The 23,043-nt window shown below is 35.7% G+C and overlaps 1 protein-coding gene across 3 annotated transcripts in view; it reads left to right on the top strand.

Annotated features, from left to right (window-relative positions):
* Nucleotides 1-23,043, top strand: part of AKT3 (AKT serine/threonine kinase 3) — a 150,094-nt gene that overhangs the window by 64,278 nt on the left and 62,773 nt on the right. For all 3 annotated transcript variants that reach the window (XM_014259363.2, XM_005530590.3, XM_088053503.1), the window contains exon 3: nt 15,259-15,384. In XM_014259363.2, coding sequence (XP_014114838.1) covers nt 15,259-15,384 — 126 coding nt within the window. The remainder of the gene's footprint in view (nt 1-15,258; nt 15,385-23,043) is intronic.

Raw genomic sequence — 23,043 nt, 5'->3', positions numbered from 1 at the left:
CTTTTTGATATTTGAAATAAAAGCATAGATTTATTCGGTTGTCATTTGTTCCAGTTCTTGTGTCACAAACATGAAATTCTAAAAGATCTTTTAAGAAGTTCTGTCGCCAAGTTTTTCTCACTCTAAGCCTTTGTTGGAAAGGACATACAGAAAATATTATAGAATGTAGATGATTGCATCATAAGAAGCTTAGACATCTAATTAGGCTCTAAATAGGAAGATGAATGTTTAAGAGTTCTTTGGGCAGCTACAGAGCTCAAATCCCTTCCCATTTGGGAAGCTTGGTCCTTTTCACTGTGCCATGCTCCCAAATTGCATAGGGAAAAAAGAGGGAAGGACAAGTTTTTTTTCAGACAGTTAAAACTTTCATCTAGGTGATTAAGAAGCCGCATCTGTGTCCCTGGGGTTTGGACCAGTGATGTGATGATTTGACATAAAAAAAAATAATAGTGTTTTGCAGTGGAGAGAAATGGAAGATATTACTGGCTTCAAAGTATGATGAAGTTAAAATATGGACTTTAAAAATAACTGCAGGCATGGAGAAGTTGTGTTTTCTGTCTTGTAGTACTTTATCACTGGCATTTCAGTACAATGAGATAATTTGTAGTTCATTTTAAGCAAATTAGAAAATATGAGTATTACGTCAGTGTAATGAAAACATCGTTATTAAAGAGTGAAAGAAGCTTAAAGTATGGATTTCTCCTCACTTTTACATAGCTTTCTATATCCATTACAAATCAGATCCTTGTATTTCTGGAGATTTTACCTAGTTTGTTATTTTTAAAGATAATTTCAAGCATTATTCTTAAGGAACTGTTTAATCCGATAAAATAAAAGCAAAACATGCAACTACCTTCAATAAATGCTTTGATTAAAATGGACATTTCTGAACCTTCTACAGACAATACCTGCTCAGATGTGTCAGCATTTGTGACATCACCAGTACAGACTTTCACAAGGGCTTTCAAGTCTGTGTTTGTAAGTTTCCATTTAATTTTTGCTAATTAGAGAATTGTGCTGTTTATTTTCTAGAGGGAAAAAAGTCACTAAAAGCATATCAAATTTGTTTACTTAATTCAATAGAAATGCAAATAATTTTTTTTTGAAAATTACGGTTCCTTATTGGTCCCTATTATTTTGGTGTCACAAATGTTAAATATTTGGTGCCAGTTAATTATTGTATGTATAATCAGAATTTCAGAAAAGCCAGATGTAGAAGATTATCAGTGTTTTCTCATGTATGAAATTTCACTTCTGCATTGAATAAACTAATTGTAGAGTTTGCTGAGTAAGGTCATCCTATAAGTTGTGAGGCTGTTTTGGAGGCTAAGTCATTAAGCATTTTTGAGTAGTTAGATTAGGAAGAAATTGTACGCTAATAGTAGAGAAATCACAAGATGTGTGTCTGTTAGTGAAAAAAAGAGTAACAAACTTCATCCTGAGATTGATGAGATAAATTTCTATGTCTTATCCAGGTCAGTCATCTTTCAGTTCCATCTTTTGGCTGGAGTATGGGGGTCATATTTTATGTCTGTGTTTTAAAAGTTTAAAAAATTAATGAAAAGGATGCAAAAATTTTGTGCTGGTAAAATGACAGGGCTGAAAATTTTGCATTTTTGCTTCTTAGTCAAGCTTTCTTATAATTAAGAGGCTGGAAGAGCTTGAAGCAAAAGGCTTTTTAGCACCTCATTTGCCTGAATATTTATTGCAATTGTAATATAATAAAATAGTGCAAAATAAATTAATGTAAAACATATATATTAGAACTGAACTGTGTTAAGGTTCTTATGTGGGGGTTATGAGCTGTTTCATTGAATTAAAGGCAGTGAAAGCTTTTAGAAATATGTCGAATTCTGTGGTTATAAATTAGTTGGGGTTTTATTTTTTTTGCTTCTTTTACTTTAATTTTAATATATATATTTAAGAAAATACCAACCAAGTCGTTCTTCTCTTCTTAGCACTACTGTTAGGATAGGACATATTTCACAAGTAATTCAAAATTTCAATTTATATTGGGATCTCTAAGTTGCTAAGATTTTGTAATATTATTAAATTGTAATATATGTATATATATATAATTAAATTGTATTTTACAAATACATGTAGAAGTATTTCTAGCTTTTAAAATTGTGCATTTTAAGTGATTTTTCAGTTATTTGTCAGAGTACAAAGATTTGTATAGTTTACATATTTTAAATTTATAATTTCTGTGTACATGTGTCGAGTAAATGACAGAGTATATTCCGTCACATATGTCAGGATATAATTTGGTTGTATAGAATGTGCAATTGTATTAGAGAGGCTCTTGGTTCAATAGTTTGTCAGAACCATAGTGGCATCATTGCTTAGAGATGCGGTTGCTCTTAGAAACTTGAATCACTTGAACCTGATTTTCTAGCTTGGCTGGAAAACAAGAATTGCACTCACAAGGCAGAGCAGCAGTCTGATTAATTAGCAGTTATCTTGCTTAAGTTCATGCTGATGCCCCTGCTCCTTTGCATCTTTCTTGCCCCCACCTAATTACTCTCATCTTTCCTTTGTGCTGATACTAGCTGTACAATGACCTGAAATGGTTTTGATCTGGTCAAAACTTTCTCTTGGGTTGTGCTTTTCTACACCTGTCTCAGCTGTGTTGGTGCCAGTGCTGATGCAGTGGAGTGGGACAGGGAATACAGCGCATACTTCCTTCACAGCTGGTCCTCACCTTCCCAAATGGACTGCATTATTATTGTTATTGTATTTGAGGTGAGCCAAAGTGGCCAAGAACTGGGGCTTTCATTCCATCAGTACTTCCTGGCTAGTGCCAGATTTGTGCTAGAGCAAAAGATGCATAGCAATTAAAGGAAGAACTTGCCTGTTTTGAAAAGGTTTGCTCTGATTTCCTGATTATGAGATTTTTATTTTTTAAGAAAAAGTGCTCACACAAGTTTGGAAATGTGTCACAGCATTCAAGGAGAGGCTGGCTTTTCCTAAAAGTGCTGGTAGGATTGGGTGCTAAATTGGTGGAAGAGTGGCTGCATTGCCAATGGTGCAAACCACTGGTTTTGTGGTGAATTTATAGCATTCAGCTGGGACTGTGGATACAGAATGTTTGAAAATCTTTTCCTGAACTCTTCTAAAAATGTGTTCCTGTGAAATAACTGATACTGGCCATTTGTGTTAAACCCTTTTTTCGTAGTCCTTCCTTTGAAAGTGAAGCCTAATCCAGTCTTTCTCTCCTCACTCTGCTTCTCTTGCTTCTCTCTAATTCTGGTTATTTCTCTGTGTTTATGTGTGTTTTGTCTCTGAAGCTGTTCTGTTGTCATGTAATTTTTTAAGAACGTAGATCTCAAAATTGTAATTTGTTTATCTTAGAATAATACTTACAGTGTTTGTAAAATTCTATAACTTTACAAATGAGAATATTTCCCTTCTCAGTGTTGCATACATAAACATGGGTTATATTAATTGTTCTTCAGTGGTTAATTGAAAACAACAGTATGTGAGCATTTCAGTTTTTTCTGTAACTATTTATTAATTCAAGTTTTTCTTCACTGTATTTCATCTGGTGTTTCTCAGCTCACTGGCATAGAGTTGCCACTCTGAAATTCTTCACCTTCTTAATAAACTCGAATAGTTTTACTGTCAGGTAGTATATGCAGTGGTAACCCTAGATCATTGTGTACATTGACTGAAAAGGGTCCTAACAGAAAGCTGTTGAGCTTCATGGATTGAAAGTTGAACATTAGACTATGTAATCCTATTTTGATCTCCTTTTACCCAATTTCCTTTCTGTGTTCTGTTCCACCGCATTTTTTTTTTCATTCACATTATTAGTTTCTTTAAACTTATTAAAAGCTTTTCTTAAAAGATGAAATAAATTGTGTCAGTGTCCATCCATTTTATTTTCTTGATGTTCTTAAAGATAGCCCATATGATGGGCATCATTTTTCTATTTAGAAGCAGTGTTGCCTTGTTTATCTTATGTAAGTTTGTGTTATTTAATGTGTGATTAAAACCAGAGTTTTAAGCAGTTTTCTTTGATTGCCATCCAGGCAAGTGACTTGAAATTTTCAAGGGTTTTTTTAATTTTTAAAATTTCAATTTTTTTTTTCCATGGGGCTATGGGGTACAATTCTCCATTTAGAAGCCTTCAGTCGAACTGTTATCAGTGAGGGACAGCTGTTTTCTGCCTGTAGCTTTCACCTCACTTACAATTTCTTAGTAACTGTGGATGTATTCTGCCTAGTTCTGGGACTCTTTAGTAATTAACACTCAGCTCCAATTCCTCCTTTTTGATCTAGAGTGAAAGTATTTTTCTTTTACCTGAGGTAGATTCTGTTGTTGTCATCTGAGGTAAAACCCAATAGAAAGAAAACATTTGGGTTTTTTTCAAGTGTATTATACTCAGCTGCAGACTTCATTTTGTATCTGTTTAATTTTCCCCCAAATTTTCATCTCCTAATCTGTTTCAGTTTTTTTATTTCCTTTGCTTGGAAGTTTACTGCATCTTATTTTCTGAAAGCAGCACTCTAAGATTTATTAATTTTCCCATTTCACGACAGTGTTTCTTTATGTAAAGAAACCTACATTTCCCCAGCTCAATTCAGCTGGTTCCTTATCTTGTGTGACTCTATGATGATTTGGTTGTAAGTACAGATGAAAAGGGTGAAAATCTGGAAGTATGTGCTAAGGAGCAAGCAGATCCTAAGGGCTGGATGGTATATTTTCCAAATTTTACAGGTCCTTATGAATTAAGCTTTTGGTTTATTAACAAAAATATTTAAAAGGATGATCCAGGAAGAAAATGGGGGTGGAGGTGAGGGAGTGGATTTGAAGTCTTTGTCTCCCTCCCGTGCCCTGTGTTGAAGTTCAGTTTCACCTTTAATTTACTGAGTAGTTCCTGTCCCAAATATGATGGAACTGAAATGTTTTGTGGTTACTCTTAAATGGTTCTTAATTCCTCTATACTGCGTGGATGAGAAGAAAAATACTTCCTGGCCATGTGTTTTAGAGCCAACAGTATCAATAAGCGTTAGTGTCAATAAATTACTTCTCTGAACTTTATTATGTGTGATATTTAGCTAGTTTGAGATAAATAACAAAAGTCCTTGAAGTGGACACTATTTAAATTTGGGGACATGGGATTTTCTGCAATTAATTGGATTGCTATGGTAGGCCAATATATTAAGCGCAGGCAGTTTTGCTGCTAATTACACACAACTTCTCTGGAGTATCGGATATTCAGATCCATTTTATGAATATGGTAGGGAGAATAACAACTGTAAAACAAAGCACTGTGCATGTAAGTGACTGTTAGCGTGTATTTCAGAAGGGATAAATGCTCACCATATGGTACAATTACTGTGTCCAAGTTTTCAAATTAGCTTCTCTCATCCTCCTTATTACTGTCTTTAAAAAGAGAGGAAAAAAACCCAACATGATTTATCTACTCTGCAGCAGAACTCTTGACGCAAAACAGCAGCCCAGTTCTGTCCAGTTTTTTTTTTCCGAGCATAATAGAGGCTGTCGGACTTTTTTATACTAATTACTGTGTGAGCCTCAGATGAACCCCCTTCAATTCACAGGGCTTTGTTAAGGGAGGAGCTGTCAATGTGTCTGCCCGTTTGCAGCTGTGCTGTGGCTTTAGCTTGCTTAACATTATGCTGCTTTTTAGACTTGACAGAAGGGATTTTTTTTTTTATTTTTTTTTTTTTTTTATTAAGGCAAAGCAGCCTTGTAGCGAAATGGTTTAAGCAGCTGCATTGTGGGGAAGCACAAAGAAGTTATTATTGTGTCTGTTTAGGGGGGTTGGATGGAGGGGGGAGATATTCGGCTGCTGTTGATGCCGATTGTTGACTTGCCATCTGCCAGATAGGGAGAAGAAAAAAATGACAGCTCCAGCAGGGTGTTCAAGAGGTTGTTTGGAGAGACGCATAAACATGTGCAGATGTCGAACTGAATAATGGCAAGAACTTGAGACGGTTTATGATGCTGCTGTTGTGTGTGCATATACAGAATGAATGTATGTGGAGATTTGGTTAGGAGGAGAGTACATATTAATTATCATTGTCCCCCACCGCCTTCTTTACTTCTGTTAATTAGTTCAGGAGTTTAATATCTTCCCTCCCTCTGTTGTTTATTCCTAAAAAGAGCCTTTCCTTGCAGTAGGGAAGAAAACTTTGGATTTCTCCATGTGGTGAGCTTAAAAAAACCCAAAGCAAGAACTTAACAAATTTGGTACTTGTGGACGTAGAAAGTGTAATGTAGTTATTTCAGTCTCAGACATTTGGGGGACAGGTGCTTTACAACTTCTTACATAGCTTTGTCTGTCTGCTGCAAGGCTGGTACATTGCATACCCCTACTTCTGCATCCTGAGCTTTTCTTATGCAGAAAGTGCCAATTGGTGATTGTCTTGTATTATTGAGTATGCTAGGGGTTAGAATGAGATTAGCAACTAATTTTCTCTTTCGGCTTGTTCTTGTTTTCAGTTCTTTCTCTGAAGGCGAGGAGCTGGTCAGGCATAACTTACATTTTCCTGTTTGACGGTTGCACATAAAAGAAATTTGGATTGCTCCACAGGAATATACTTTTCTTTCTTTCTTTCCCTAAAATCCTTTCTTATTTCTTGTTCAGTGATTATGGTGAGTTTCCAGGAAACTGTGAAAGAAATATGAGAACGAATGCAAGCACAGAGGGAAATTAAGTTAGCCCAGAAAGGCTAAAGGAAAGCATTGTTATACAGGTGATCTCTTACTTTGAAGATGAAAATATAAACTTTAAAATAATGCATTTTCTTCTCTAATAGTACATGACATTCAACATTCAGATATCTATACTGAACTGAAAAATGGAAAATGAAACAGTGGTTGAGGTGCATTGTGGATGTGGATTGCAAACATGTCTTCATGTTTTCAGTATGTATCAGGATTTTTTTTGTCATTTACAGCATAACTTAAATATTATTGGAATGAACCTTACCAGTGCTTCCCACCAAGCCCTTACCAAAAGTCAAGGAACTCCTTTTTATTGTGTCTTTCATCTTAAATCTAACAAGCATCTGTAGGTCCTTGATAACAATAACTACTGATGGGAGCATTGGACGCACCCGTCTGTCATCACTGTGGCAGAGTGGGAAATGTCAGTTTTGGATTTTGTCAGTTTTAACTGAAAATTCAGGTGTGGCTGCCTCCTGCCCAAGTACCAATTTCTGCATCTGAGCCTGGACAGAGGTCAGCAGCACTGCAAATGGAGATTAGCTTTTTGCCTGTTAGTTGGGTTGCTGGTTCTTCTTCCCAGAATTCTGATGTTTCATGTGTTCCATCACTGCTGGTGGGAAGTTCAGTTATTCTGGGTAGTGCTGCAAGGCTGCATATCATGAAGCACTTCATGCAACCAGAGAGGTCTCCTGATATGTGCAGCAGTAATGGGGTGCTCCAGCTCAAGCACTTTGAGGAATGCTTGGGCTTATCTCACACTGATTCTTTGCCAATGATGCAGGCTAAGCGACAAAGCAGAAAGGTTGACTTCAGTGATGTGCCTTGAGGAAGAAACATAGGTGAATGGTGTTGGTGCTGGCCTTTTGGCACCTAGCAAGGTTGGAGGCTAGGAGCACACCTAGTGACAAAGTTCAGAGGAGCTATTTTAAAATTATTGCAATGTGCCAGTTTCAAAAGACAGACGGTTTGCTTTATGAAAACATGCTAGCAGGTGTGCCAGTTTTAAGGGGGGGAAAATTGCATAATTTTTGACAATGCACATGTCTTTAAAGAAACTGAGTTGAAGGATAATGGTATTATCAAACTTACCATATTTTGCAAACAATGGAAAGTATGAAATCTCTTGTGTAAACCAGTGTTAGCTGTTTTACAAAATGCTGTAAGTAGATATGATTAAGGTGTTTAACTCAACTTGGCCACATGCAAAAAAGCGTTTGTATTTTAATCATCTGACTATACATTTTAACTAAGTACATGAATTTAAAATGTTGCTGCTGTAAATGACTGTCTTATTCACTGTAATTTATAGATTAATATTTGTATACTTGTCCTACTCTTAAAATATTTCAAAAACCTGAAGAAGATCCTTTGGTCTACTAGCACTTGATAAAAGCAGAAGAAAGGAGTATTTTTTCTGTTAGACAAAGTACCACTTGATGCTGATAGTGCTAGAGAAAAAATATATATAAATATTTAAAAGTACTGAGAACATTAAGGCTTTAGCTATAAAAAATATGTGAAACAATATTTAAAATGCTTGCGTTTACACAAATACGGCTTACCACTACTAAGAAATAAAACACTGTTCTGAAAACCATGTAAATAGTGCAGCATTTTTGGGCTTTTATCCTATATTGCCTTGTTGAAGAGAAATATTTAGAAAATGTGAGTAGCGTTCCTAAATGTTTCCAGAATACAGACCTTGGTTTTCCATTCCTGAATAGCAAGCACATTTAGAAAATATTGATCACCTTCGTTGCTCAGAGATGCTGATGCAGTACAAGACTCTGTTGTTCTAGACAGCATGTGCTAATAGCAACTGCTATTTAATTTATTTATTGTTCTAATTCTTATCCTTCAAGAATGAAGGGGAAGTGAGAGTGATGTTGAAACTGGCAAGTTTTTCTTCCTGCTGGCTCACAATGGGCATGGTAAAGGTCAATTCTCAATTTGTCAGGATGTCAGCTCACTCAGTATTTCTGGTATGATTTTTTAAAAGGACAATATTGCATGCATATAAAAATGAACGTTTATTTTCCATGTGTTGCCAAAACACACCAGTAATTTTGAGTGGATATTGTAGACTCCCAATTTCAAAACTGCATTTATGTGTGAATAATGGTATGTCTGTCTCTCTGTTACTGAATACTTTCCTCTAGATTTTTTTGCATGTTTTATAGAAAAGATTATTAATGCAACAGGAAATCATTGAATAAATAGCAGGGGCTGATGTGCTGCTGCATTTTTACAAGATAGGACAATAACTCACTCCACCAGTTGTAATGAAAAAACCATGGTGGCTGGTGATTTGAACCCTAGAACCCTGGAATATGTTTATACATTGCATTCACAACCTGGGGGAGAAGAAAACCCCACAGTAAGAGCAGGGAGAATCTTTCCATTGGGGAGATTGGTCCTCCCCATCACTTTAGCTGCAGACGTGCACCTGAAACCACGGAGAGCTGCTCTGTGACTTCTCCCTGCCTGCGACTGTGCCTCTGCTTGGAAGGAATCTGCTTTACTAGTAGAAGCCCTTCTCTTTGGTCACTACTTAGTACTGCTTCAGGAACAAAGAATCTACTGTTTGCCAGCTCTTCAGTGCATCTGGGCTGGCATGGAGGACAGAGGGTTGTCCCTGCTTTCCTCCCCCCTTGCTCAGCTGAGGCACTTCTGGAGCTCATACACGAGGCTGCTCGCTGCCTTCTGCAGAATATTAACATCTGTGGGGTTTTCACTGGTTTCTGGCACCATACCTGTAAATAGCTGGGCATAAATTGTGCAGTCTTCTATCTAAGCTGGATTATTGAGGTGGTGTGGACAGTGAAAGGTACTTGAACTTTCTAACCTAAACTTCCCAATTTGCAAGAAACTTAAAGGAAACCTAGCTGTGGTATAAGCCAATGCCCACATGTATCCTGAAATGTTTCCTATTTCTCAGCTGGGACTGGAAAAATTCATTTGTCTAATGCAAGTACAGATGTGCTCAAAATGTCATTCAGCATTGCTGGCAACCGTGGGAAAACAGTTAGTATAAATAAATAATCATCGTCGCACAGTGTAAGAGAGAATCAGAAAGTGGTAGTTCCAAATTCTGCTTTTCTTTGAACTGCCAGCAAATACTTATGGGAGGGCATCTAATAAAAAATACCTTTTAAAATGCTAAGGCACATTAGGAAAAATCAGTTTAATTTAAATTTTTATTATGCAATAAGATTGTGTAAAATACTTTACATAATATATTATTACATAGTTACATTAGGTTGAAGGACATAAATTATGAGGATAGGTATATTTTTTAGTTATCTTAAGCATTTGTATTTACAGTAGCTTTGAACTGAGCTGCAAATTTCTTGTAATTAAATTAAAAGTAAGTAAATATTCTAACAGAAGTGCTTCGCATTTACTTAGCGTCTACTGACTTAATCAAATAGTCTGCTGATGCTTCCAATCGTGTGTTAGGTAACACTGCCCTCAGAGGGCCAAGGTAAGGAAATTCAATCTCAAAACCACTGGCATTATTTCTGATAATTTTCGTTGACCTGACATTAATTACAGTTGTTTCTTTTTTTAAAAAATAGCATATAATTGTGTGATTTACTTTTATATGATGTTGCTTACTGCTCTTAGATAAATTCAGGGTCTTTCCCCCTCTATTTAGTAAATGGTGTTGTAGAGAGTTTGATCTAACAAAAAAAGTGCCATACAAAAAAAAGGGGAAAAAAATAAAGGGAGACAATGTTTGTGTACTATTTCTTTTAAATCCATTTGAGTAAATTGATGAAACAGACAAAAGGCAGCATTTTGGTGTATTCTCTTTTTGGAGGGGTTTTTTTCCTCTCATTTCTTTTCCCCCCTTAAATCTCACTTATGTCTGTGTGGCAGCTGTTGCTTCTTTTAAGGAAGCAAGTTTTTGAACTCAGGTTTCTGTTGCTTATCAGCACTGTATATTAAAGACATTTCCTTCACACCTCTGAAACCATTTACATATTGGAAACTGTAGATGTTTTGCAAAAGTGTTTTTTTTAAAAATACATTTTAGAATAATACTATTAATTTTAAGTTACTGATTAATTTTTCAATAATTGATAAATTTACATTTGCTTAAAGATTACAAATGGTGAGACTAACAAAGCAACTGCTGAATCTGAGGTGAAATACATGTTTGAAGAGAGAGTTTGAATTGTGACGTAAAGTAAAAGAAATTGCAAACTTTTGGGTGATAAATTTTTTAAAACAGATTTTTTTTACTACTCATATGATTTCTTAGAATGCTCTCCTTTCTGAAGCTTCTCAACAGTATGAAAACTACCAACGTTGCATCACTGGAATAAGCATATTTTGTGAAATGTTGTCCTGAAGGCAGGTTTCTTGTTACTGGCTGTCAAAGGCAAAAAAAGAAAAATCATTAAGGCTGCAGTACAGAAGCAAATAAAGAGGCAGCCACGAGGGTCATGTTCTAAACAAACCTCCATTAAGCACTCTTTGTTACTGTTGTTAGCCAGTGTATTATTAAATACAACTTTAATTAAAGAGTTGCATGTTACGAGGGTGCTTTTTGCGTGAAGATCAGGTTGAATTTTCATGTGCTTCAATAATATATTACTGTCTTACTTAAGTCTTTTGGGTGTATTTTCTCAGTAGTTAATAAAAAAGCAGACCCAAACAACATAAAATTTGTATTTTGTGTGTATGTATGTATTGTCTGTATGTATCAGCGAGATGCATATTCTAGTGCCACTTTCCTCAAGTAGCTTAAAAAACTTTGCCTAGAATCGAAATGATGGAGGAATTATTTGGCTTTCTTTGCTGCAGTAGTTGCAATTAGAGACCTCTTCTTATTGTCTAATAAACAGATCCTAAAATAATGTGGTTTTCAACTTGGAAGGGTGTAAACTTAGGCAAAATAATAATTTAGCTTACATTAACACAGCAGGAAGCAGGGTACAAACTGATTATTGCTCTATGGCAAATCCACTGCTTTTTAAAATACTGTAGCGCCATTTTATTAAATTGTCAGGATATCTTGTGGTTTTCCTGGACTTCTCCTCTCTCATAGAATTACTTTTCACTTGATTTAGGAAATTTCACATGAGAATTTCCTATAGTGTGCTTGCATTGAGGTAATTAATAAATATACATTCCAAATATCTTTAAAGTGACTTAATATTGGTAATACACTTTTTTTTTTTCTTTTAAATGCAGGGCTGCTAAGTTAGAAGACATGTGGAAGTGTTTTTTCTTTTCAAATACACTGCTTTGTTTTAGCATTTTTTGTCTGGAGAATTTATTTCAAGGCAAATCAGTAAGCACGTGTATTAAGAAGTATGGACTAAAATGTTTTTCTATATTTAGGCAGATTATGTAAAAGGAATGCAGTTATAGGAGAGCACCTAGAGTACATTTTGAGAGCACTTAACCCACTTGAGCAGCTAAGTGAACTGTTCATTGATACTACCGTTTAGCCTTCAAAAGTGTTCGCCCATTTGTTAATTAAATTACAAAATAAATATAGGGGAGATGATAAATATTCACATATAAGCCATAGAGAAGAGTTGGAATATTGGTATTTTCAAGACAAAACCAAGGTTTGTGTGTGTACGTGTTCATATAGATGTTTTGAATAAATAGTCTGACCATCATTCATGATGGGAAACCACTTGGGAGAAACGTTCTTTAAAGAAATACATCTGTGAAAGAAATAGATGGATCCTTATGAAGCCATAGTGTTTCACAGTTGCTTTTAAATTGCTTTTTCTTTCTCTGGCTATAGTTTATAGAGCGAAGTCAGAGGTACAGCTATGCTCATAGGCAAACTGGTACTTCTCTGTTCTATGATTAGCTTTTATCCAGGGTTGCTAACTATCTTCAGAGGAGCTTGAAAGTGCTATTCTGCTCTTCTAATGGTTCTTCTCCAGGCATAACATCAGCCACCTAACTCAGTAGGTGATTAAAAAAATGTCCAGTTTTCTGATTAAGAGAATCTGTGTTTGACTGCTACTGGGTACTCAACCTGAAGTGTTGTCCTAAGTGGTGAAGAGGGAGCAGGCAATCAGAGAAGTGTGTGCTGGGTCTGTAAGGCTACCTGTTAGAACAGTGGCCTTACACAACACTCCTTTTCCAACACGTTTCATTTTGGAGAGTGTATGTAAGGAAAGGCTACCATTCTTTCCTCAGTGGCTATTAAGTGTACTTACCCTGTCAGCCCTGATCCTTAGAGCAGTCTGCTTATCTCCCTCTTCAGTTTATTCCTAGCAGAACTCTCTTTGAAACCTAAGCCCTTGGATAGCTGGCCAGCTTTAGACATGTTGATATTGTCTCCATGCTGTCCTTGAACTCTTCAGCAGGTTTGGGTTGCCTGTCTCCTAGGTAAGACTAAGATCTGGATAGATTGCAGACCCAGTAGCAGGCACTTTCTCTCCCTTACTCTTACAATGAAATGAGATATAATTTATTAGAAAAATACTGAAGATTCTCTTTTTAACTCTTTAAGAAAGCAACTAAGATGTTAATATTTTTAAAACTTAGATTGGATGATCTGATACATGAGGTTTTGGTTTTGCGTCAACTATTGAGCCCATGCAGATTTCAGAAAATTTGTTGCAGGGAATATTTTAAATATTTTAAAAATATGACTCATACCTTTACTTAGGCCTATGGTTATTTCATGTTCAAGTATTCAGCAAACTTAATTTATTGCTTTTCATGTAATGCTGATATAGTTTTTCATTCTTGTTGGTATTAAAGTTGCATGTTTGTTTTCCCATGCTGTACTTGTGTTTCTTCTTCAGCTTACAAAGTATCTTGTACCTGTTAGTTTTGTTTTGGTTTTTATTGCATGCTTGTTATGTTAACTGGTATTTCCTACTGTGAAATGAGCTCAGACTGGCAGTATCAGTAGGAATGTTCCCAGCCAAACTAGAACCAGAGGCCTGAGAGAAACCTGTGCATCAATACAAATGTAACTAGTGCCATATCTGCTGTATTCATTTAGAGGTCAAATTAAATTACACTTGGACTTTTTCAGTTCTTTCTACCTGTGTGAAAATGTCTGTATAGCAGTCAAGCAAGTACCCTGCTATCTAGAAGCAGGACTAAATAGAAAGAGTTTTGCTACATAAGCCAGCCTGAATAGCCCAGTGTTAACTGTTCTCTTCTTTTCTCTGTCTTGTATTCCCTACTCACCTTCTTTTCTTAAATACATGAAAATTGGACATGTTAGTGGCTGCAGTTGGATTTGTTAAGCCATGGGTATTGTCAAAATCCTTACAAGCTGTGCTCAAGTTCATCAAGGCCATATCAACAATTCCCATGTCAGACTTCAGATACAATTAGTTGATTGCTGTGATGGAAAGGTGAGGGTGAGATTAATGAATTTTTAGATTACCCTTTAATGAAGTAACCTCCACTTTAGATGGATGTAAACTTCTTCCTGACTTTTGAATGGCCTAAAAGCTGTGTAGCTACAGCTAACAAGGTGCTGATGTGGTAAAGGGCACTGCCAGGCTGGGGCTTAGTCCAGGAGCACTGCAGCCCCTAGGATAGTTTGTTTTAAGCATCTCACAAATGGTGACAAGTCCTAGGTTCCTTGTTGGAAATTCTGCATTGTTAATACACTTTTTTTCTGAAAATGTTCACTTGTATAATGATGAAACAGTGACTTTAAATTAAGTTTTAGTAATAGTCATTATTTACTCTCCAGAATTTATAGAAATCAAAGATGAGGGAAGTTGGGAAAATCTAAACTAGCCTGCACTGAACTAAGTAATTGCACTCCAAAATTAAATTCTTACTGAATTCTTATGTGGCATTGTAAAGTATAATAGTATTAATGAAATTTTTAACCCCTAATAGCAAGTAAGTGGCATTAATTAAGGAGTTGTGTCTTCTGTATGTTTCTGATCCTAAATTCCTCATAGGTTCAGAATGCAGAATCTTTTGCTCATGCTGGGGTAGGGGAAAGGTGGAATGGTAGGTTTATTGGTGGACTTACCTCTTAGAAGGTAATTGGTTTCTACTTTTTCTTGTTTATTCCTTTTGCTTTCAGCTATATTTTTAAAGTATATTTAGTGTAGGTTTTCCCATTACCCCCAATTTCCCTGTGTTTGCTTAGTGTATGTTTTGAGAAAATTATAATGACTTTTGGTTTGACTCAGCAGGGTAAGTGTTCTACCTTGTGACAATTTAGATTTCATTTGATTATTAAAAGGCAAGCTGTAGAGTTTGGGTTTTTTCCCCTGAAAAAAATTGTAAATTATTTATGGTGTAAACATGCAGGGTATTTGAAATGTATATTCTGATAAAATTCAGAATTATACAATATTATTATACCATGCTTGTAGCTTCTTATTCCAGAGGCATTGTTGTACAGTCCAGGCTTACCATTGCAATTGAATTTTCCCTTCTTTTGGACAGAGTTAATGTTTTCTCTGTAAATTGAAAACATCTGAAAAGATTTAGGTATAATTAATGTTTGATACCGACAATAGGATATGTTCTTTAATATTCAAATTTGGGTTTTTTTCTACAGTGTTAATGAACTTTTTTTTCCTTCTCCTTTAGGAGAATATATAAAAAACTGGCGGCCAAGGTACTTCCTGCTAAAGACAGATGGCTCTTTCATAGGCTATAAGGAGAAGCCCCAGGATGTGGATCTGCCATATCCACTCAACAACTTTTCAGTGGCAAGTATGTATTTCCAGTATTTATTATTCTCTCAGCATATTGACAGATTATCTGCTACATATTGCTTCGTGTATAATTCAAATTTTATAGATAACATTGAGAGTTTAATGCCATATGCCATACTAATACACCAGTAATCTTACATCCAGATCTACAAGATGTATTTACAGTAGCATGGAAGATCCATGCATTGGTTTTTGAATGTTTTTTGGAAGTCTTAAGTTCTCATTTTACGTGTGTGTGTCTGAAGTGTCTCTAAATAACAATGATATTTGACAAATAATTGCTGTAAGAAGAAAATTCCTGGAAAGTTTACCTTTATTTAGATCTCTGACCTCTTTGTTTTTCATTAGTATCTCTGAATTCACTTGAAAACTCAAATTAATTTGAAAATTATCTAGACTTTCAAATGACACAAAATCATGCTAAGCTATTTTTCTCTTGGATAATCAGGTAATCAGCTCTCCAGCCTGGTTAATGGGTAATTTCGAGCAATCAGACAATTTGAATATATTAACAAAGCTACAAAGTGTGTATCTGTTGGATAAAGTGAAGATTGCATGTTTTCCAAGAATGTTTCTAAAAGACAGATTTGTAGGGTTTTTGATCTGTCAGAGTGAGATTGGTGAATGTTTCTGAACAGAAATGAAAGTATTTGAGGAGAAAATTAACGGGGCAAAAAAATCTCTTTGAATTGCAAATATCACAGCTAGAAACTTTCAGAGGAACACTAGAGAATTTACCCATTTTCTTTCAAAATTGTATTAAGTGTACTGCAAGACAAAAAGTGGTGGTTAGTTTTATGGAGAAGTATAGGAGTCACTACAAGAGTATTAGTACTTAAGGAAAGGGTTCTCTTCATCTTCATTGCTGAACATGGAACAAATGCTACTGAGACTGAATTTTCCTATTTTCTTGATAAAATTGTACTTGAGACTGACTCAGCCATTGTGTATACAAAGTAATTTGTCTATTTTTTTGGGAAGAAAATAATCTCATGCTCCAAGCCCATGTCTCACCTCACAGCTAGAAGAGGAAAACTTTACATAGTCTTATTGCAACAGAAAATTATATTGATTGTGCAAACCTTCTCATAGTATTAGAGGCTTGTTTTGCCTTGTTGGTATTCAGCATAAAAACAGTGGTCTTTAAGTTGTTCAAATGAGTAGGAATTGACTAAATCATAGGCCATTATTCATTCCTTAGTTATTGTTCTGCATATTCTAATTGCTCTTTCTTAGCAGGTAGTATTTTTCTAGATTCCTTTACCCCGGTTTGCAGAAGACAATTTCTAAAAATACAGTGGGCTTTTTTGTCCTGCTTTACCATGTTCTTCATTGAATATTCTGTCTTCCTTTGCTGCAGCAACTAGAAGGCTGATCCAAATGGTAGTTCTGCTAAGCAAGGAAATACATAATTATTATAGCATAATGACCATATTGTAGCAATTATTATAGCATAATGACCAATGTGTTGGTACTGGTTTTGGTTGGGGATTTTTGGTACCCAAAGTTTCTGTTATGTAATTCTGATATTAGAATGCTGTCCCTGAACTTTGTCTTCATAGAAATCAAAAGATTTCACATTGTTTTCAAAAATGACACCATCACACCCCACCCCCCCAGCTAAAAAAAAGAAAAATAAAAAAATCCTTTCTTCAGGTAGTAAGTCTCATAGGTCTGATTATTAAGCTGTGTAAGCTAAAGCAACAAGCATGCAATATTAATTGAAAAATTGAATTATTAATTGAATAATATAACATAACATAATATTATATAATACAATATAATATATATATATAATTGAATTATTAATTAAAGAAATCCAGTTTTGATAAGCAAGATGACTTTTTCTGTTTTTCTGACAGGAAAAGACGTAATTTTATCAGAAGCGTTGGCTGATCAGTGCAAGAATAGGGAGATATATCACTCATCCAAAGAATCTCATGAAATTAAGTGGAGTGCCTGTGTAGAATTCACAGGATGAAAAGCAAACCAGGATGGTATTACACTTTAAATTGCAAGGGACTGTAAGTTTTTTATCAGCTATTTTATCTGTCTGAAGATGAGATCATCGGTAGGGCGAATAAACAAACAAAATTGCTGTATGAATGAATCACATCTCATGGGAAGTACCTGGTAAATGTCAAGAACTGGTCTCATGGCCTCTGATCCAAGAGTTCCTGAGCTGCTGCAGTAGGTTTGTGGCCACAAGCAGTGCAACATATTTTTCCTGTAATAGTGAAGTACATTTTTCATAAATTACTAGCCAGGCAGATGGAGTGTGAGATCACTGTTAATACCATCTTGATTAGGTTGGCAGGGACTTAAAGATATGTCTTTACAGTCCTATCTTCATGTAATCTTTGTAGCTATCTGTAAAGTAAGAGTGTGGTCTCAGTCTACTTTTTGCTCAACAAATGATAGACGTCTTTGGCTCTTGCTTGCAATTTGTTATTTAAGCAGAAAAGGCCGAGACTGTGGTATTATTTGCGTAGTACTGTTGGAGTTAAACATGGGAAAGTTTTCACAGTTGTACTTTGTATGATATTTGTTGTGTAGTTTAAAACTTTCATATGCAGCTCTGTCAAGCTAGTTACTTCCATCACACAGATATTTTCCCACCAGTGTCCCCTGACTTCCACTCCTGTGACATCAGCTTTACTTTGCAAAAGTAAAGCTCTTTTCCAGGCGTAGTATTATTTCCCCTAGTGTGACTCCCGGATTCCTTCCAAGATAAATTTAAAGTTCCACACCTAATTTCTATTCCCTTGATCCTTTGTCATCTGTGAACTCCATTGGGAATGATGAGAAGGCTGGAGAGACTGATTTTACATACTGCTAAAAGTGCTTCCAGTGATAAATATGTCTTTGCTAACAGAGCCTTTCTCATTGAGGAATGTTTTGTCATACAATGGAGTGTTCAGAGGCCATCCCTTTTCCTTGGGGTGTTCTGGGAGGAAATGTGGGGGGAAGGCATTTGGAAGTGTGTGTGTGTAAACAGGTAGACTCTTTACAGGGCGTGAGACACTGAGGCAGCACACATGTGCTTCAGTCCATTGCCAGCCACCTAAAATGTAGGGGAACCATGTGGGCCTGAAATGGAGATGAGGGATCTCTCTTCCTTGGAGCACTGAAGATGAAACACAGTTGAGTGAAGGGTATGACAGAGTGGGGCTGAGTGGAGTTGAGCCCTTGGGAAGGACACAAGCTGGTCTTAGGTGTCCTGAATGGACTTTACCCCCCTGTGGCCACTACTCTTAAACTTTGAGTGCACAGGGAAGGCAGACATGGGCACCCTGCACTGCATCTTGGAGCTGCTGCAAGGTTGCAGGACGAACAAATCAGCCAGTTTTGGTGGCACTGAATAGTGTGCAGGAATCACGGGTTCCTCTCCTGCAGAGACAGCTTATTTTATACCTAACAGAACCACCTTCTTTTAAATGGGCATTGCGAGAGCTGTGTATTTGAAGTAGGCTGTTAGTCCCTTAATGCTCATGCCCTGACACTGAGACTCACAAAAAGCTCTGCCATGCTATCTTATGGTGCACTTGAAGATAAATGGAGGAGGTGTAATTACATGGGTGGGAAGTTCATTGTGAAAACTTAAAACTGGGTGTTACTGGTTTCAGGGGTAAATTCAGAGGTGTGAGCTTACTGGAATTGTCTGGTTCGAAATCAGTTCAGCTCTTTTCAGGTAGAGAGGAGCCGTTGCAAGTAATCAAACTGCTGTAGCTTGTATAGATACCCTTGATTGACTGAGTCATGGTAACTGAGTGGGTGTGCATTCCTAGCCCACTTCAACTGCAAAATAAAATATGTTAATTTAAATTGCTTTTGCTTAGGCATTTATGCAGTCAGAACCAGTTTAAAAATAATTTTGGATTCAGTTGGTATGACTTCTCTGTACAGGCAGAGGCCTTATAAAAATGTCTTGTCTTTAAAACTCCATTATGCTTCTTTGGGAACAAAACTAATACTCTGGGTAACAGGATGTATTTCCTCAATACCCTCTCATCCTCTCAAAAAAATCCAACATGGCTACATAATGTGGTTTTCAACTGGCCCACTGTTGTATAAGTGGAATAAATACTGCTTTATGTAAACCATTGTGGTCTTTGATTGTCATCATTATTTGGGAAAGCAGAGTGGGGAAGAATTCTACTTCAGTTCTACTTAAGGAAGATTTGTGACTTCACTGATTTGAAAAAAACCCAACTTCTCACATGCGCAGTGAATGTGTAGGTAATCACACGGCACATTTGGAATGAAGTATCTCTAAGAATTGGCCCTTTGCCTTCATTTGGATCTTTACATGGGGAATAATTGGGAAGAGCTGTTTCCCTTCACAGTATCCTTTGATCTTTGGCCAAGAATTATGTCACCTGGAACCTTTTTCATTATTTTCCTTAAAGTATTATCTTGAAAGATAATACTTTCTAAGCACTCTGGTACAGCTACCCTTTTTCTTATCTTTAAAAAGAAAAAAACAATTTATTAATATTATGAAAAGGTAACCTTATATAAACTTCATTTTATTTTTATTTTCTCTGCTGAAGTGATTATCAAGAACCTTGGCTATTCTAAATGGAGAATATGTGCTTTTTCCTGGTCTTAACTTTTCAGTGGGCCAGAGACAAGATTTTATTATTTTTAGGCTTTAAAAACTTCAAAACAGGAAAATTGAAAGGTTTTGGGAATAATGTTAGGGCTTAAAGAATTCTGAAGACATTCTTTGAAGTAATGGGTAGGAAAATATGTATGGCTGTTTTAAGTGAGATTAATTTATGTAGTGAAATACTTTGGCATTAGACCAAAGTGTGTAACTCCAGAAATAATTTTTCAATGAGGTTTAAGTCCATTTAAAAAAATTTGTTACAATACTGGATTACATGAACTCAGAGATAAGATATAACTGTACTTATAATTACAGTGTGAATTTGATTTCAAAGTAATAGTAGTGGAATTGAATAAGTAATCTTCATTCAATATTTAAAATACTTGTGGAGAGAAAAATTCAATGTATGTGTCATATACTGCATTTGCAAATACATCTATGGAAATTCAAACTCAAGTCTGTTGTGTATAGGAAATATTTCCATCTGTGTTGGATGGAGAAATATTTGGGAGGCTTTAAAATTGCTTTATGAATGGTTTCTAGGTGGTATAGTTGGTATCCTGTCCTTTGACTTAGAAGTTTATAGCCAGGCCTGAAAGTTTTTATGCCAGTGTGTTATTCCCAACTGCTTAAATAAAACTGGGGTGTTTGCATGAAAGACAGAGAAGGACATATCATTTTACTGTTTTCCACTAAAACAAAGTAAAGCCCAGACAAAACCCATGCAGAAATCTCCTATTTCCATTCTCCCTTTTTGCATGAAGGGGCAAATAATAAACTAGTTGTGACAGGAAGACGTAGATGCTACTTTGGTACTTTTTGAAGTATTGGAAATAGAAGACTTTGCAGCACGATGAACTGCACAAAGTTTGATCTTTTACAGCTTCAAGGAATATAATTAAGGTTTTTTTGTCATACATGTTGTTATATTATCAAAGCACATGTAAGTGCTTCTCATGAGCCAAGCCCCACAGAAGTGGGATTTTTACCCATACAGAACAAAAAGTCAGTCCCTGCTCCAAAATACTAAAATTCAAAATATAAAACAAGTGACAGCAGATGGATGCAAACAGATGGGGGGAGTATGAGAAAACAATGAGACAGTATTAGTCTGTAGTACAGGCAGTGGTCTCAGCACATCAACAACTAATCCATTGTCAAGGTTAGATTTTTACTCTCATCTCCCTTCCTTTCTCCCTCCCTCCTTCCCTCCCTCCTGTTTGTAAGGCATGGTGAAGGAGAGTTTTAAGGAGGATTTTAAAGAGAATTGTATGACAGAGGGAAATTAGATGTGCTTTAGAGAACTGATGATGAAATTGTAACAGTAAAGGGATGAGTGGCATTTTGATACTGAATTAAAAATGATAACAGGGATGAGAGTGGGGACACAGACAATGTTGAAAAGCTACCTATATTTGATGTTATAGAGCTGGGTAAGAAATGGGAAATGCCAAAAAAAGAGTGGTATGATCAAGGGAACAATGAACAAAAACAATCTACTATGAATAGTTTTGGGAATAGTATTTTTAGGATAAACTTGTATATGTTTGGATGAAAGAAGAGATATTAAATTGGTCACATAAATCTCTATTGTGACCAAACTTAAGTATAAGGTGATACTCAACATAGATAAGATGTAGTAAGTAGTAAGCCTTTTGGAAAGCCTCAGAGAAGTAGATTGCCCTTGGGAAGTTGGTAAACAAGTGGGAGAATCAAAAGAGGACTACGCTAGGGGTGTATCACACACCCCACACACTTATATTTGTTCCTATATGTAAAATTCATGGATTTTCTTGTGTATGTGAGCCCCAATATGTGTATCTGTCTCTGTGTTATGAAAATGGTCTATTAGTTCTGCTAGTTGTCTATTTGTCTAACAAAAATGGTCATCAGAGAACTGTGGATTTGGAATACAGACTAGCAACAACAGAGAAAGGCATTTGTAAGAAGTATGTTCATTAAATTTTGATATGAGAAAGAAAAATCATATTAGCAATTAAATAGGCAAAGGTTGTGACAAAAATGTTTATCTTGTAAAAGAAAAATCAAGGGAAAAATAAGAAATCAAAGTTAAATTATTATGCAGATAGATACACAGAGAGATATAGATCTGTGTAAAGACAACACTCTCCCTATATGTTAAAAAATGGAAACATTATAAATAATGCAAGCAGTGGCTTGATACTATTTTTTGATATCATTTGATACTCACGGGAAGTTATCCTCTGTGCTAAAACTCAGTCTGTATTGTCTGTATTAGAAATAATTTCTCAGATATGCAGCCTTCTGTTCATTTTTTAGTACAATTTTTTATGGCTGCTTGAATGTTTAGTATTCTTGTCTAGCCATATCAACACATTCTGCTGAAGTTGAAACCTTTCATATATGAAATAATAAAATGGTATTAGTGTTCTTTCTGGTTTTTTTTTATGCTGAGTGACTGCATTTGGGAAAAGAATGCTGGTGATTATACAGTTAAAGTTATAGAATTCAAACTTTAAACTTTTTAATAAAATCTGAACAGATGATCTGTGCTTTTTTTTTTTTTTTTTTTTTTTTTGGAACTGGCAGGTTTCAGGCCCTCTAATTGGCTTCCCAGCTTTGCAGAGTAATTACAGCTTCAAGCAAACTTTGTCATCTGTGGTTCAGAATGGTGTAAAGTAAACAGAACGTTTTGAAATACAGTTTGTAGTTAGAGTTGCTCAGGAGAGTTTAACTACCATAACTACTTAATTTAGACAGTAGCAGTTATTTGAAAAAGATAGTCTAACATTTTAGAATTGTCAGGTTGGTTGTCAATATGAGGACAAAAGTTAACCTCTGGTATGTACCTGACTTTGTATTGTCTTTTAAAAGTATAATATCAATAATTGAGAAACACTCATTGCATTTCTTTTTACTGTTTTAATTTAATTTTTTTCCATTTTCTATATACATCCAAAAATGGCCGAAGGAGTGCTATGCACTTGTTGGAACAGTGTTGTCAATCTGTGTTACTGTTTCTATATTTTGCTGCTTTGAACAAGTGTTCTCCCCCAAGATTTT

This window comes from Pseudopodoces humilis, chromosome 3, assembly GCF_049639895.1.
Source record: "Pseudopodoces humilis isolate 2021_Gansu_Grassland_sample_001 chromosome 3, ASM4963989v1, whole genome shotgun sequence".
In the NCBI taxonomy this organism is placed as follows: Eukaryota; Metazoa; Chordata; class Aves; order Passeriformes; family Paridae; genus Pseudopodoces; species Pseudopodoces humilis.
The sequence above is the reverse complement of the archived record's forward strand: the minus strand, read 5'-3'. Positions and strand labels throughout refer to the sequence as shown.